We start from the raw sequence: 18,196 nt of genomic DNA on the forward strand, positions 1-18,196 counted from the left end.
CCTCCAGGCTGTCTCTATCAAACATCACTCAGCGAACCTCCAGGCTGTCTCTATCAAACATCACTCAGTGAACCTCCAGGCTGTCTCTTTCAAACATCACTCAGCGAACCTACAGGCTGTCTCTATCAAACATCACTCAGTGAACCTATAGGCTGTCTCTTTCAAACATCACTCAGTGAACCTCCAGGCTGTCTCTATCAAACATCACTCAGCGAACCTCCAGGCTGTCTCTATCAAACATCACTCAGCGAACCTCCAGGCTGTCTCTATCAAACATCACTCAGTGAACCTCCAGGCTGTCTCTTTCAAACATCACTCAGTGAACCTCCAGGCTGTCTCTTTCAAACATCACTCAGCAAACCTACAGGCTGTCTCTTTCAAACATCACTCAGCGAACCTACAGGCTGTCTCTTTCAAACATCACTCAGCGAACCTCCAGGCTGTCTCTATCAAACATCACTCAGCGAACCTCCAGGCTGTCTCTTTCAAACATCACTCAGTGAACCTCCAGGCTGTCTCTTTCAAACATCACTCAGCAAACCTACAGGCTGTCTCTTTCAAACATCACTCAGCGAACCTACAGGCTGTCTCTTTCAAACATCACTCAGCGAACCTACAGGCTGTCTCTTTCAAACATCACTCAGCGAACCTCCAGGCTGTCTCTTTCAAACATCACTCAGCGAACCTACAGGCTGTCTCTTTCAAACATCACTCAGTGAACCTCCAGGCTGTCTCTTTCAAACATCACTCAGTGAACCTCCAGGCTGTCTCTTTCAAACATCACTCAGCAAACCTACAGGCTGTCTCTTTCAAACATCACTCAGCGAACCTACAGGCTGTCTCTTTCAAACATCACTCAGCGAACCTACAGGCTGTGTCTTTCAAACATCACTCAGCGAACCTACAGGCTGTCTCTTTCAAACATCACTCAGTGAACCTATAGGCTGTCTCTTTCAAACATCACTTGCCAGGGTTGTGGGTTCGATTCCCACAGGGGTATGAATAAAAAAAAATAGTATGGACTCACTAACTGTAAGTCGCTCTGGATAAGAGCGTCTGCTAAATGACTAAAATGTAAATGTAAAATGCAAATCACTCAGTGAATCTCCAGGCTGAAAAATTCTAGAAAAATCCTCAGCCCCTGGTGTTAGTCTCCACAATTCAGAGGTTAAATGCCTGCTCTTCACAGATGACCTGTGCCTGCTGTCACCCACAGCACATGGCCTACAGCAGAGCCTGGACCTGCTAGAGCAGTACTGCCAGACCTGGGCCCTGGCAGTAAACCCCAAAAAGACTCAAATAATGACTTTCCAGAGAAGATCCAGATCTCAGGGAATTATACCAAAGTTCTCAATTGGTACAAAATATATAGAGTACTCCACACACTACAATTACTTAGGTTTAAAATAATCTCAACTGGACAGCTTAATGAGGCAGTGAATGAACTGAGAGAAAGCACGCAGGGCATTCTACGCCATAAAAATACATATTCAAATTGAAATACCTATTAACATTTGGCTAAAACTAATCAAATGTGTCATTGAACCAATTGCACTTTATGGCAGCGAGGTGTGGGGTCCACTTGCAAAACAAGATTTCACCCAGTGGGACAAACACCCCATTGGAACCCTACATGCAGAGCTGTGGGTTGGCAGCGCACTACATTGCTGCCTGCCATAAGATGAGGGACAGTGTCTGACAGACCAACCAACCTGCACATGTCCTCTATATTGTTATTGTTCATTGTATGGGTATTTTGACCCTTGGTTATTGTTGTTACTGTTGTCAATATTGATTATTATAATTGATTATGTTAATATTGTAAATCTTCAAAGTAAGCTTTGGGAATATGTACATTGTTACATCATGCCAATAAACCGAATTGAGAGAGAGAGAGAGAGAGAGAGACAGAGAGACAGAGAGACAGAGAGAGAGAGAGAGAGAGAGAGAGAGAGAGAGAGAGTCACTCACCTGGCCAGTTTGGTCTCTATGCATTGTCGTATCTCCAGTCTCTTTGTGTGTGGTCTGTGTGTGATCTGTGTGTGGTCTGTGTGTGGTGTGTGTGTGGTCTGTGTGTGGTGTGTGTGTGGTCTGTGTATGTGTGTGTTAATAACTCACTTGGCCAGCTTGTTCTCTATGTGTTGTCTAATCTCCTGTCTCTCCAGGTCTGAGCGAACAGGGAAGATGTTTCTGTCCTCCAGCTCCTGCTGACTTGGCCGGTTCCGAAGCTTCACCGTTAACAACTCCTTACGTATCCTCCGCGGCAGGGTGCCTACACACAGATACAACAGGTGTAGACATTACAGTGAAATGCTGACTTACAAGCCCTTAACCAACAATGCAGTTCAAGAAAGAGTTAAGAAAATATTTACCAAATAATCTAAAGTAAAAAATAATAAAATGTAACACAAAATAACAAGGGGCTATCGGAGGGGATGAAAGACAAACTCTCCTTCAGAGAGCTGCCTGACTCTCGGTGCGGGTGGACAATCGGCGTTGTGAGAGGGCGTACGAGAGAGGCATGACGCAAGGCTGGCCCCCGCGTCTCCCTATCAGCCCGGAGGCTTTCCGCCGATTCAGGGAGGAGACGCCTCAGGAGGAGGCTATGCAGCTGGGTGCGGCGCGCTGGTCCAGGATGGAGAGGCAGAGGCGTCTGCCCCAGGGACGTTGCCGGTACTGCGGCCATGCAGGTCACCACGGCGACTCATGCCCGGAGAAGCCGGGAAAATGGGAGGGCAAGCGGGTATCGGGAGGGTTGCTAGCGAGCCAGAACAGAAACCCCAACTCAAGAGACGCCCAGACTTTTCTCCCCGTCAGGGTTCAGTGGGCCTGCGCTGCAATTCAGGCGCATGCGCTGATGGATTCTGGGGCCGCGGGAAACCTGATGGATGCGGGGCTGGCCCTAGGGTGGAGCGTTACGTTACTCTCTCTCTCCGAGCCGGTTCCGGTCATGGGCCTGGACGGCCGGCCATTGGGGTCGGGCTGCATCACCCGGCGCACCGTCCCTGTGTGGGTCTGGGTGGCGGTGGGGCTATGGGAGTATTTCCAGTTTTTCATTGTGGACTCTTTTGGAGTGTCCCATCATCCTCTGGCACCCCTGGCTGGCCGCCCACAACCCCCGGATAGACTGGTCCACGGGGCGGCTCATCCTGGAGGGAGGCTCCGCCCCCGTACTGTTCCAGTCGCCACCGACCACTCATCAGCCTAAACCACCGTCCCAGACCACCTACCAGTCCTCACCTCTTCCCCAGGAGTATTGGGATCTGGGGGAGGTGTTTAGTAAGAGGCCTACCTCCTCACAGGCCTTATGATCTCCTGCCGGGCGCCATGCCCACACGAGGGCAATGGCTTTCCTTGTCCTAACCGGAGACGCTGCCCATGAGGGACGACCCCATTGTCCCCAATGCCCTGATGGCTGCCCCAGTTTCATGGGGAATTGATAGGCTGGTCAGAGCAGCGCTACGGTGGGAGCCCGATTTGGGCGGAGGCCCATCGGGGACGATGTACGTACCCAAGGCTGAGTGCTCGCGACTGCTTCAGTGGGCAGACGCGTCCGAACTCACCAGCCATCCGGGAGGCGCCAGGACATTGGAGTTCCTGCGTAGGAGGTTCTGGTGGCCATCTGCTGAGGGGGAAATGCGCACCTTCGTGGCTGCTTGCCTGGTGTGCGCATGCACGAAGAGCTCACATCAGCCCGCGGCACGGCTGCGCCGACCCCTGCCTATCCCCAAGTGCCCCTATTCCCCGAGCAAGAGAAGGAGGCTGCGGTCCCGTCGGGCCATTCAGAGGGGTCCCTCCTCTAGCCCGTTGCCACCTCTCCCCTGGCTCCCCCTCCTCGTCCGTTGGAGGGCAGCCGGCTTTTACGGTGGACCGGATCCTGGACTGCCGGCAGGTGGAAGGGGTCTCCTGTTTCTGGTGGACTTGGAGGGTTATGGGGCTGTTGTGTCGTCAGCAAACTTATTGATGGTGTTGGAGTCGTGTTTGGCAACGTAGTCGTGGGTGAACAGGGAGTACAGGAGGGGACTAAGAACGCACCCCTGAGGGGCCCCAGTGTTGAGGTTCAGCGTGGCAGACTTGTTGTTGCCTACCCTTACCACCTGGGGGCGTCCCGTCAGGCAGTCCAGGATCCAGTTGCAGAGGGAGGTGTTTAGTCCTAGTGTCCTTAGAGTAGTGATAAGCTTTGAGGGCATTATGGTGTTGAACGCTGAGCTGTAGTCAATGAACAGCATTCTCACATAGGTGTTCCTTTTCTCCAGTTGGGAAAGGGCAGTGTGGAGTGCGATTGACATTGCGTCATCTGTGGATCTGTTGGGGCGATATGCGAATTGGAGTGGGTCTAGAGTATCCGGGATAATGGTGTTGATGTGAGCCATGACCAGCCTTTCAAAGCACTTCATGGCTACCGACGTGAGTGTTACAGGGCGGTAATCATTTAAGCAGGTTACCTTCGCTTCCTTGGGCACAGGGTCTATAGTGGTCTGCTTGAAACATGTAGGTATTGAAGACTTGGTCAGGGAGAGGTTGAAAATGTCAGTGAAGACGCTTGCCAGTTGGTCCGCGCATGCTTTGAGTACATGTCCTGGTAATCCGTCTGGCCCTGCGGCTTTGTGAATGTTGACCTGTTTAAAGATCTTGCTCACATCGGCTACCGAGTGCGTTATCACACATTCGTCCGGAACAGCTGGTGCTCTCATGTATGCTTCAGTGTTGCTTGCATCGAAGCGAGCATAAAAAGCATTTAGCTAGTCTGGTAGGCTCACATCACTGGGCAGCTCGCGGCTGGGTTTCCTTTTGTTGTCCGTAATAGTTTTCAAGCCCTGCCACATCCGACGAGCATCAGATCCGGTGTAGTAGGATTCAATCTTAATCCTGTATTGATGCTTTGCCTGTTTGATAGTTTGTCTGAGAGCGTAGCAGGATTTCTTATAAGCATCTGGATTAGTGTCCCGCTCCTTGAAAGCAGCAGCTCTAGCCTTTAGCTCGATGCGGATGTTTCCTGTAATCCATGGCTTCTGGTTGGGATATGTACGTACGGTCACTGTTGGGAAGACGTCGTCGATACACTTATTAATGAAGCCGATGACTGAGGTCGTATACTCCGTCATCGGAACATATTCCAGTCTGTGCTAGCAAAACAGTCCTGTAGCGTTGCATCCGCGTCATCTGACCACTTCCGTATTGAGCGAGTCACTGGTACTTCCTGCTTTAGTTTTTGCTTGTAATCAGGAATCAGGAGGATATAATTATAGTGAGATTTGCCAAATGGAGGGCGAGGGAGAGCTTTGTATGCGTCTCTGTGTGTGGAGTAAAGGTGGTCTAGAGTTTTTGTGACATGCTGGTAGAAATTAGATAAAACTGATTTAAGTTTGCCTGCATTAAAGTCCCCGGCCACTAGGAGCGTCGCTTCTGGATGAGCATTTTCTTGTTTGCTTATGGCCTTATAGAGCTCGTTGAGTGCGGTATTAGTGCCAGCATCGGTTTGTTGTGTGTGTTCGTGCCGTGAAAGGAGGGGTTCTTCTTTGTCTGAAAGCAATGGCTAGCTAGTTTACTAACTATTCTAGCTAACTAACTGGCTGAATAAGTTGACGACGGACTCGCTCAAGCTGTCGGGACTAACCCACAAACGTTAGACACGGACACGAACGATCTGCTTGCGTGTTGATACACTGGTGGTTTGTTGTCGCCGAGTATTGGCGCTAAACCGTGTTGTTGGAGACCGGCATGCTAGCTGGCTGTGGCGTCTTATGACGAGGTGCCCGGACGTTTTTCACGGAATAATACTGCACCTAGTTAGCTAGCTGAATAAACTAAGTTAGTCTATTCCTAGAAAACATTGAACCGCTGTAGTTTACAACAATTATAGTTTCTGAGGTGGAAGTTGGGAGAGTTATATTTGGGAGTTGTGGTGAGGGAGGCCCTGCTCTCTCCTTTCCCAGATGTTTAATTCATTTCATTCCGATCTCCTCTGCATTATTGTAGCCATCTGCTGCAGCCTGTCAACTATGCCTCTGCCTATCCCTGTTCTCTCCTCTCCGCACAGGCTACACAAACGCCTCACACCGCGTGGCTGCTGCCTCTCTAACCTGGTGGTCCCTGCACACACGACCCACGTGGAGTTCCAGGTCTCAGGCAGCCTCTGGAACTGCCGTTCTGCTGCCAACAAGGCAGAGTTAATCTCAGCCTATGCTACCCTCCAGTCCCTCGACTTCTTGGCGCTGACGGAAACATGGATTACCAATGAAAACACTGCTACTCCTGCTGCTCTCTCCTCGTCTGACCATGTGTTCTCGCATACCCCGAGAGCATCTGGTCAGCGGGGTGGTGGCACAGGAATCCTCATCTCTCCCAAGTGGACATTCTCAATTTTTCCCCTGACCCATCTGTCTATCTCCTCATTTGAATTCCATGCTGTCACAGTCACTAGCCCATTTAAGCTTAACATCCTTGTCATCTATCGCCCTCCAGGTTCCCTTGGAGAGTTCATCAATGAGCTTGACGCCTTGATAAGTTCCTTTCCTGAGGATGGCTCACCCCTCACAGTTCTGGGGGATTTCAACCTCCCTACGTCTACATTTGACTCATTTCTCTCTGCCTCCTTCTTTCCACTCCTCTCCTCTTTTGACCTCACCCTCTCACCGTCCTCCCCTACTCACAAGGCAGGCAATACGCTTGACCTCATCTTTACTAGATGCTGTTGTTCTACTAATCTCACTGCAACTCCCCTCCAAGTCTCCGACCACTACTTTGTATCCTTTTCTCTCTCCCTCTCCTCCAACACTACTCACTCTGCCCCTACACAGATGGTAATGCGCCGTCGCAACCTTCGCTCTCTCTCTCCCGCTACTCTCTCCTCTTCCATCCTATCATCTCTTCCCTCTGCTCAATCCTTCTCCCTCCAATCTCCTGATTCTGCCTCCTCAACCCTCATCTCCTCCCTTTCTGCATCCTTTGACTCTCTATGTCCCCTATCCTCCCGGCCGGCTCGGTCCTCCCCTCCAGCTCCGTGGCTTGATGACTCAATGCGAGCTCACAGAACAGAGCTCCGGGCAGCTGAGCGGAAATGGAAGAAAACTAGACTCCCTGCGGACCTGGCATATTTTCACTCCCTCCTCTCTACATTTTCTTCATCTGTTTCTGCTGCTAAGGCCACTTTCTACCATGCTAAATTCCAAGCATCTGCCTCTAACCCTAGGAAGCTCTTTGCCACATTCTCCTCCCTGCTGAATCCCCCCCCCTCCTCCTCCCTCTCTGTGGATGACTTCGTCAACCACTTTGAAAAGAAGGTTGACGACATCCGATCCTCGTTTGTTAAGTCAAATGACACTGCTGGTCCTGCTCACACTGCCCTACCCTATGCTTTGACTTCTTTCTCCCCTCTCTCTCCAGATAAAATCTTGCGACTTGTGACTGCAGGCCGCCCAACAACCTGCCCGCTTGACCCTATCCCCTCCTCTCTTCTCCAGACCATCTCCGGTGACCTTCTCCCCTACCTCACCTGGCTGATCAACTCATCCTTGACCGCTGGCTATGTCCCTTCCGTCTTCAAGAGAGCGAGAGTTGCACCCCTTCTCAAAAAACCAACACTCGATCCCTCTGATGTCAACAACTACAGACCAGTATCCCTTCTTTCTTTTCTCTCCAAAACTATTGAGCGTGCCGTCTTTAGCCAACTCTCTTTCTATCTCTCTCAGAATGACCTTCTTGATCCAAACCAGTCAGGTTTCAAGACTGGTCATTCAACTGAGACTGCTCTTCTCTGTGTCACAGAGGCTCTCCGCACTGCTAAAGCTAACTCTCTCCCTCCTCTGCTCTTGTCCTTCTAGACCTTTCTGCTGCCTTTGATACTGTGAACCATCAGATCCTCCTCTCCGAGTTGGGCATCTCCGGCGCGGCTCACTCTTGGATTGCGTCCTACCTGACTGGTCGCTCCTACCAAGTGGCGTGGCGAGAAGCTGTCTCCGCACCATGTGCTCTCACCACTGGTGTCCCCCAGGGCTCAGTTCTAGGCCCTCTCCTATTCTCGCTATACACCAAGTCACTTGGCTCTGTCGTATCCTCACATGGCCTCTCCTATCATTGCTACGCTGACGACACACAACTAATCTTCTCCTTTCCCCCTTCTGATAACCAGGTGGCGAATCGCATCTCTGCATGTCTGGCAGACATATCAGTATGGATGACGGATCACCACCTCAAGCTGAACCTTGGCAAGACGGAGCTGCTCTTCCTCCCGGGGAAGGACTGGCTGTTCCATGATCTCGCCATCACGGTTGACAACTCCGTTGTGTCCTCCTCCCAAAGTGCGAAGAGCCTTGGCGTGACCCTGGACAACACCCTGTCGTTCTCCGCTAACATCAAGGCGGTGACCCGATCCTGTAGGTTCATGCTCTACAACATTCGGAGAGTACGACCCTGCCTTACACAGGAAGCGGCACAGGTCCTAATCCAGGCACTTGTCATCTCCCGTCTGGATTACTGCAACTCGCTGTTGGCTGGGCTCCCTGCCTGTGCCATTAAACCCCTACAACTCATCCAGAATGCCGCAGCCCGTCTGGTGTTCAACCTTCCCAAGTTCTCTCACGTCACCCCGCTCCTCCGCACACTCCACTGGCTTCCAGTTGAAGCTCGCATCTGCTACAAGACCATGGTGCTTGCCTACGGAGCTGTGAGGGGAACGGGACACCTCCGTACCTTCAGGCTCTGATCAGTCCCTACACCCAAACGAGGGCATTGCGTTCATCCACCTCTGGCCTGCTGGCTCCCCTACCTCTGCGGAAGCATAGTTCCCGCTCAGCCCAGTCAAAACTGTTCGCTGCTCTGGCACCCCAATGGTGGAACAAGTTCCCTCACGACGCCAGGACAGCGGAGTCACTCACCACCTTCCGGAGACATTTGAAACCCCACCTCTTTAAGGAATACCTGGGATAGGATAAAGTAATCCTTCTAACCCCCCCTTACTTCTAACCCCCCCCTGGCTATAAGGTGAATGCACCTATTTGTAAGTCGCTCTGGATAAATGACGTAAATGTAAATGTAATTACCCAATTAAAAACAGTTCTGTATCAATGAGGTTTGTGCAGTAACTATAGGCCCAATACATTAGCACTGCATATTGGCTTTGCTTGAATTGCCCTGACAATGCATTGTTGTTCGGGCGATTTTTTAAAATTCTTATAACATTTGAGGTAGGCTATATGATCACACCGGTTATAGATCCGTTGTTGTATTACTTGTGAGGCACAGCTGAGTGAGCATACATTTAAATCATTTGCGTTGTTGAGAGGCGGGTCCGCCTCTCAACATCCCTCCACTTTCCCTTTCCTCCACTGACACTGACCAAAAAGGAAACCGTCTTCCAGCTCTTGACGTTTTTCGAGTCGCAACGCATTACTTCTTCCTCATGCACAAATACATGCTGTTACTCATTTGAACAGAGAAAGTGAAATATTTGTTGATATAAAAAAAGACCCAAGCTGCTAATATTAACAACAACACTTTCGCGCGCATGCAGTTTAGAGGGAACATTGCCCATCATATATACAGTGCATTGCAAAAGTATTCATCCCCCTTGGCGGTTTTTCCTATTTTGTTGCATTGCAACCTGTAATTTAAATGGATTTTTATTTTTATTTAATGTAATGGACATACACAAAATAGTCCAAATTGGTGAAGTGAAATGAAAAAAAAAACTTTTTTCAAAAAATTCTGAGAAATAAATAACGGAAAAGTGGTGCGTGAATATGTATTCACCCCCTTTGCTATGAAGCCCCTAAATAAGATCTGGTACAATTACCATTATAAAAAAATGGAAAGAATATGGCACCACAACAAACCTGCCAAGAGAGGGCCGCCCACCAAAACTCACAGACCAGGCAAGGAGGGCATTAATCAGAGAGGCAACAAAGAGACCAAAGATAACCCTGAAGGAGCTGCAAAGCTCCACAGCGGTATTGGAGTATCTGTCCATAGGACCACCTTAAGCCGTACACTCCACAGAGCTGGGCATTACGGAAGAGTGGCCAGAAAAAAGCCATTGCTTAAAGAAAAAAATAAGCTAACATGTTTGGTGTTCGCCAAAAGGCATGTGGGAGACTCCCCAAACATATGGAAGAAGGTACTCTGGTCAGATGAGACTGAAATTGAGCTTTTTGGCCATCAAGAAAAACGCTATGTCTGGCGCAAACCCAACACCTCTCATCACCCCGAGAACACCATCATACGCTGATGATTCATGTTTTCTTTTAAATCCACAACTAGAATCCCTCCACAGCCTCATAGAGGATCTAGATACATTTTCTAACCTCTCTGGATTACAACCAAATTATGATAAATGTACTATATTACGTATTGGATCACTTAAAAATAAAATGTTTACATTACCATGTAGTTTACCAATAAAATGGTCTGATGGTGATGTGGATATACTCGGAATACATATCCCAAAGGAAATAAAGGATCTCACTCCAATAAATTTTAATAGAAAGTTAGCAAAAATAGATAAGATCTTGCTACCATGGAAAGATAAATACCTGTCAATTTGTGGAAAAATCACCCTGATTAACTCTTCAGTATTATCCCAGTTTACCTATTTGCTTATGGTCTTGCCTACGCCTAGCGAACAGTTTTTGAAATTATATGAGAAAAAAATATTCAATTTTATTTGGAACGGCAAGCCAGACAAAATTCAACAGGCCTATTTATATACAGTGGGGAGAACAAGTATTTGATACACTGACGATTTTGCAGGTTTTCCTACTTACAAAGCATGTAGAGGTCTGTCATTTTTATCATAGGTACACTTCAACTGTGAGAGACGGAATCTAAAACAAAAATCCAGAAAATCACATTGTATGATTTATAAATAATTAATTTGCATTGTATTGCATGACATAAATATTTGATCACCTACCAACCAGTAAGAATTCCGGCTCTCACAGACCTGTTAGTTTTTCTTTAACAAGCCCTCCTGTTCTCCACTCATTACCTGTATTAACTGCACCTGTTTGAACTCGTTACCTGTATAAAAGACACCTGTCCACACACTCAATCAAACAGACTCCAACCTCTCCACAATGGCCAAGACCAGAGAGCTGTGTAAGGACATCAGGGATAAAATTGTAGACCTGCACAAGGCTGGGATGGGCTACAGGACAATAGGCAAGCAGCTTGGTGAGAAGGCAACAACTGTTGGCGCAATTATTAGAAAATGGAAGAAGTTCAAGATGACGGTCAATCACCCTCGGTCTGGGGCTCCATGCAAGATCTCACCACGTGGGGCATCAATGATCATGAGGAAGGTGAGGGATCAGCCCAGAACTACACGGCAGGACCTGGTCAATGACCTGAAGGGAGCTGGGACCACAGTCTCAAAGAAAACCATTAGTAACACACTACGCCGTCATGGATTAAAATCCTGCAGCACACGCTAGGTCCCCCTGCTCAAGCCAGCGCATGTCCAGGCCCGTCTGAAGCTTGCCAATGACCATCTGGATGATCCAGAGGATGAATGGGAGAAGGTCATGTGGTCTGATGAGACAAAAATAGAGCTTTTTGGTCTAAACTCCACTCGCCATGTTTGGAGGAAGAAGAAGGATGAGTACAACCGCAAGAACACCATCCCAACCGTGAAGCATGGAGATGGAAACATCATTCTTTGGGGATGCTTTTCTGCAAAGGAGACAGGACGACTGCACCATATTGAGGGGAGGATGGATGTGGCCATGTATCGCGAGATCTTGGCCAACAACCTCCTTCCCTCAGTAAGAGCATTGAAGATGGGTCATGGCTGGTTCTTCCAGCATGACAACGACCCAAAACACACAGCTAGGGCAACTAAGGAGTGGCTCCGTAAGAAGCATCTCAAGGTCCTGGAGTGGCCTAGCCAGTCTCCAGACCTGAACCCAATAGAAAATCATCTTTGGAGGGAGCTGAAAGTCTGTATTGCCCAGCGACAGCCCCGAAACCTGAAGGATCTGGAGAAGATCTGTATGGAGGAGTGGGCCAAAATCCCTGCTGCAGTGTGTGCAAACCTGGTCAAGACCTACAGGAAACGTATGATCTCTGTAATTGCAAACAAAGGTTTCTGTACCAAATATTAACTTCTGCTTTTCTGATGTATCAAATACTTATGTCATGCAATAAAATGCAAATTATTACTTAAAAATCATACGATGTGATTTTCTAGATTTTTGTTTTAGATTCCGTCTCTCACAGTTGAAGTGTACCTATGATAAAAATTACAGACCTCTACATGCTTTGTAAGTAGGAAAACCTGCAAAATCGGCAGTGTATCAAATACTTGTTCTCCCCACTGTAATTCATATGAATTCGGAGGACAGAAATTATTAAATATTAAAGCATTAGACCTATCACTAAAAGCTTCAGTCATACAAAAGTTATACTTAAATCCGAGCTGGTTCTCTAGCAAATTAGTAAGATTGTCTCACCCACTGTTCAAGAATGGCCTTTTTCCCTTTATTCAGATTACAACCTCTCACTTTCAGTTATTTGAAAAGGAAATAATCTCCCAAATATCACTATTTGTAAAACAAGCCATAGAAAGTTGGTTGCAATTTTAATCTAATCCTACAGAAATGACAGAACAAATAATGCAACCAATATTGTGGTTAAACTCAAATATACTAATTGACAAAAAAACTCTTTTTTTTTACAAAATGTTTAAAAAAGGTAGAATCTTCGTAAATGATATCATAAGTAGAACTGGTGGAGTTATGTCGCACATGCAGCTAACAAAAACCTATGGAAATGTCTGCTCTACCCAAAATTACAACCAAATAATTGCAGCCTTACCGCAAAATTGGAAGAGGAAAGTGGAAGGGGGAGAAAGTAAGGAACTTGTCTGTCGGCCTTGCATTAAAGAACATAATTGGTTAAGGAAAACTGTGATAAATAAAAAAGTATATCAGTTTCACTTAAGGACCAAAGGATTGACAGCCGTCCCATATAGATTGCAAAATAGTTGGGAAGAGATCTTTGACGTACCGATCCCATGGCATAGTGTTTATGAACTGACACGCAAAACGTCACCGGATTCAAAACTTAGAATCTTTCAATTTAAATTATTATACAAAATTCTTGCTACCAATAGAATGTTATTTATATGGGGGATACTATCTTCCCAGCTCTGCAGATTTTGCTGCGAAGAGACAGAATCATTTGTTTTGGTACTGTCCATTTGTAGCTTGTTTTTGGACACAGGTCCAGGAATGGCTAAAGGATTGCAATATTTACCTGGAGCTAACCTTGCAGATAGCATTACTAGATGATCTGAAAAGTCATAGTAAATCGATCAATAATATAATAATACTTTTAGCAAAAATGTTTATTTTCAATTTATAATCTGTAGAAACAATGAGAATAGAAAGGTTCAGAACTTTTGTAAAACATCACAGTACAGTTGAAAAATATATGGCAAATAGAAATCCAATATGGATGGTATTAAGAGATAGATGGGAGGTGTTGAATGGAGCTGAAGGATGGGACTAATAACAACAACTAATAACAACAAGATAACTAATTGTAATACTTATTTTCCACCATAATTTGCAAATAAATTCATAAAAAATCCTACATGTGATTTTCTGGAATTTTTTTTCTCAATTTGTCTGTCATAGTTGACGTGTACCTATGATGAAAATTACAGGCCTCTCTCATCTTTTTAAGTGGGAGAACTTGCACAATTGGTAGCTGACTAAATACTTTTTTCCCCCACTGTACATGGCACACACATGATCTGGGGCAAGAGAAATCAGGTTGTCAGCCCAAAGACACACATTATTAGGCTACCAACATGTAGTAAGGTAACCCAGATACCTAGTAACCAGTAAGGTAACCCAGATACCTAGTAACCAGTAAGGTAACCCAGATACCTAGTAACCAGTAAGGTAACCCAGATACCTAGTAACCAGTAAGGTAACCCAGATACCTAGTAACCAGTAAGGTAACCCAGATACCTAGTAACCAGTAAGGTAACCCAGATACCTAGTAACCAGTAAGGTAACCCAGATACCTAGTAACCAGTAAGGTAACCCAGATACCTAGTAACCAGTAAGGTAACCCAGATACCTAGTAACCAGTAAGGTAACCCAGATACCTAGTAACCAGTAAGGTAACCCAGATACCTAGTAACCAGTAAGGTAACCCAGATACCTAGTAACCAGTAAGGTAACCCAGATACCTAGTAACCAGTAAGGTAACCCAGATACCTAGTAACCAGTAAGATAACCCAGATACCTAGTAACCAGTAAGGTAACCCAGATACCTAGTAACCAGTAAGGTAACCCAGATACCTAGTAACCAGTAAGGTAACCCAGATACCTAGTAACCAGTAAGATAACCCAGATACCTAGTAACCAGTAAGGTAACCCAGATACCTAGTAACCAGTAAGGTAACCCAGATACCTAGTAACCAGTAAGGTAACCCAGATACCTAGTAACCAGTAAGGTAACCCAGATACCTAGTAACCAGTAAGGTAACCCAGATACCTAGTAACCAGTAAGGTAACCCAGATACCTAGTAACCAGTAAGGTAACCCAGATACCTAGTAACCAGTAAGGTAACCCAGATACCTAGTAACCAGTAAGGTAACCCAGATACCTAGTAACCAGAAAGATAACCCAGATACCTAGTAACCAGTAAGGTAACCCAGATACCTAGTAACCAGAAAGATAACCCAGATACCTAGTAACCAGTAAGGTAACCCAGATACCTAGTAACCAGTAAGGTAACCCAGATACTTAGTAACCAGTAAGGTAACCCAGATACCTAGTAACCAGTAAGGTAACCCAGATACCTAGTAACCAGTAAGGTAACCCAGATACCTAGTAACCAGAAAGATAACCCAGATACCTAGTAACCAGTAAGGTAACCCAGATACCTAGTAACCAGAAAGATAACCCAGATACCTAGTAACCAGTAAGGTAACCCAGATACCTAGTAACCAGTAAGGTAACCCAGATACCTAGTAACCAGTAAGGTAACCCAGATACCTAGTAACCAGTAAGGTAACCCAGATACCTAGTAACCAGTAAGGTAACCCAGATACCTAGTAACCAGTAAGGTAACCCAGATACTTAGTAACCAGTAAGGTAACCCAGATACCTAGTAACCAGTAAGGTAACCCAGATACCTAGTAACCAGTAAGGTAACCCAGATACCTAGTAACCAGTAAGGTAACCCAGATACCTAGTAACCAGTAAGGTAACCCAGATACCTAGTAACCAGTAAGGTAACCCAGATACCTAGTAACCAGTAAGGTAACCCAGATACCTAGTAACCAGTAAGGTAACCCAGATACCTAGTAACCAGTAAGGTAACCCAGATACCTAGTAACCAGTAAGGTAACCCAGATACCTAGTAACCAGTAAGGTAACCCAGATACCTAGTAACCAGTAAGGTAACCCAGATACCTAGTAACCAGTAAGGTAACCCAGATACCTAGTAACCAGTAAGGTAACCCAGATACCTAGTAACCAGTAAGGTAACCCAGATACCTAGTAACCAGTAAGGTAACCCAGATACCTAGTAACCAGTAAGGTAACCCAGATACCTAGTAACCAGTAAGGTAACCCAGATACCTAGTAACCAGTAAGGTAACCCAGATACCTAGTAACCAGTAAGGTAACCCAGATACTTAGTAACCAGTAAGGTAACAAATACTTTTCTTCCCCACTGTATGTATGTATGGGGGATTGGAAGTGATGCAGACAATTACATTGATGGAAGTTACAATCTATCTGCAATATTAAGCTGATCCCCCTAAGAAATATATATAAAGAAGAAAAAAAAAATTAAGACAAATAAAAAAATAAAAAAATAATAAGTTGCATCCTAGGACGGTGCCACGTTGAGTCACTGAGCTCTTCAGTAAGGCCACTCTACTGCCAATGTTGGTCTATGGAGATTGCATGGCTTTATGCGCGATTTTATACACTTGTTAGTAATGGGTGTCGCTGAGATAGCCGAATCCACTAATTTGAAGGTGTGTCCACATACTTTTGTATATAGAGGAGAGGAGTGAGAGGAGAGGAGAGGAGAGGAGAGGAGAGGAGAGGAGAGGAGAGGAGAGGAGAGGAGAGGAGAGGAGAGGAGAGGAGAGGAGAGGAGAGGAGAGGACTGGGGAGGAGAGGAGAGATACCGTATGAGTCCTCAGAGAGGACACTATGCACTATAGCATCACAGCTGTGTGTGTGTGTATGTGACCTACCAGAGATGATGGAGTCGTTCCAGCAGTCAGGGTCGTCTAGACGTCTGTTCTCCTTGTTCTCATCTGACTCCTTCTCTCTCTCCTTCTCTCTCTCCTTCTCTCTCTCCTTCTCTCTCTCCAGACCTCCGGACAGCGCTTTCTCCACGCTGGCTGTATGCAACAGATGACCGTCGGACCGACGCTTCGGAGAAGAGTGTATCTCCTTTGGTTGGAAACTGGAGACAACAGAGCACATAGATACCTTCTGTTACAGGAGGGGGTCGCAGTTCCGGAGCGACCCTCTAGGTGTCATTGACATTTACATTTTAGTCATTTAGCAGACGCTCTTATCCAGAGCGACTTACAGTTAGTGAATGCATACATGTTAATTTTTTATTTTATTTTTTTATACTGGCCCCCCGTGGGAAACGAACCCACATCCCTGCCGGCCAAACCCTCCCCTACCTTGGACGACACTGAACCAATTGTGCGCCGCCCATGGGTCTCCCGGTCGCGGCCGGCTGCGACAGAGCCTGGACTCGAACCAGGATCTAGTGGCACAGTTAGCTACTAGAGATCCTCCGATCTCCAACCATAGGCTCCTCCTCACTCACAGTCGGGACTTATCATCATCCTATTGGTGTCACCTGTGTCTATCGGTTCACCTGTGTATTTATGCCCTCACTTCCCTGTGTTCCCTTGCTCAGTTTCCTCTGCTAGTTCCTCTATGTCCAGCAGTACTACTCAGAGATGTACAAGTACTTGAGAAGTGTTCTCCCAGTTTCAGTCTTAGGTAGTATTTCGTATTTTGGCTGTCAGATGGTTTTTGGAGATTTATTTGCTCCGCCTTTCTTTTATCGTGTTTAGTCCATTATTTTGTATTTTGGCTTCGGGACCACCAGTAAAGATCCTTGTTTCACCATCTCTGTCTACTGCCTACTGTATATCCTGCACCGCACCTGGGTCGCACCTCACCCCAACTCTTACACCTTCGAATAAAAGGGGGGATTGATCTGGCAACTGGAGGGCTGCTGGGTTCACATCCTAACAACAATCCCCTACCGTTGGGCCCTTGAGCAAGGCACTTTACCCCACAACAACATGCTTTCCATCCATCTACCTGTCCTGTCTGTGCTTGGGAGATTGATTGATTGATTGATTGGACTGATTGATTGATTGATTGATTGATTGATTGATTGATTGATTGATTGATTGATTGGGGGAGTTTTTCCTAGCCACTGTGCTTCTGCCTCTGCATTGCTTGCTCTTTGGGGTTTGAGGCTGGGTAACTGTAAAGCACTTTGTGACAACTGCTGATGTAAAAAGGGCTTTCTAAAATAATGTGATCGACTGATAGATAGATTGGTGTCCTACCTGTGCTGTCTGTGTTTGGTAATTGGTTGATTGGTGTCCTACCTGTGCTGTCTGTGCTTGGTAATTGGTAGATTGGTGTCCTACCTGTCCTGTCTGTGCTTGGTAATTGGTTGATTGGTGTCCTACCTGTCCTGTAGGTGTTTGGTAATTGGTTGATTGGTGTCCTACCTGTCCTGTCTGTGTTTGGTAATTGGTTGATTGGTGTCCTACCTGTCCTGTCTGTGTTTGGTGGCCAGGGCCCGGTGTAGCTCCTCTATGATGCAGCTGGGGGGCGGTGGGGGGTGCAGCACCCCCAGGTGGGGGGAGCCAGTAGGCGTGGTCATCCGTCCTCTCAGCAAGGAATCCTGGGACGTCCTGGGCAGAGTGAAGGTCCTGGGGAGAGTGGCTGGAGACTTCTTCCTCTCTTGGTTAGCACCCGACTTAGGGAAAGGGTGAGGACCTGGAGAGAATACAAATATAATGTTGGTGTTACTCTGTTGGTCCTGGGTAGAGTGGTTGGAGACCTCTTCATGGGATTAGACCTGTTATCAGACAGTGTTACTCTGTTGGTCCTGGGTAGAGTGGTTGGAGACCTCTTCATGGGATACGACCTGTTATCAGACAGTGTTACTCTGTTG

At 46.7% G+C, this 18,196-nt stretch overlaps 1 protein-coding gene across 1 annotated transcript in view; it reads right to left on the reverse strand.

Annotated features, from left to right (window-relative positions):
* phactr3b (phosphatase and actin regulator 3b) overlaps positions 1-18,196 on the reverse strand; it is a gene marked incomplete at both ends in the record, with an annotated part of 153,400 nt that overhangs the window by 90,696 nt on the left and 44,508 nt on the right. Inside the window, 3 exons of the mRNA XM_084172964.1 lie at positions 2,119-2,272; positions 16,227-16,441; positions 17,790-18,018. Coding sequence (XP_084029090.1) covers positions 2,119-2,272; positions 16,227-16,441; positions 17,790-18,018 — 598 coding nt within the window. The remainder of the gene's footprint in view (positions 1-2,118; positions 2,273-16,226; positions 16,442-17,789; positions 18,019-18,196) is intronic.

Source organism: Coregonus lavaretus (assembly GCF_964263955.1).
Source record: "Coregonus lavaretus genome assembly, chromosome: 12".
Taxonomy (NCBI): domain Eukaryota; kingdom Metazoa; phylum Chordata; class Actinopteri; order Salmoniformes; family Salmonidae; genus Coregonus; species Coregonus lavaretus.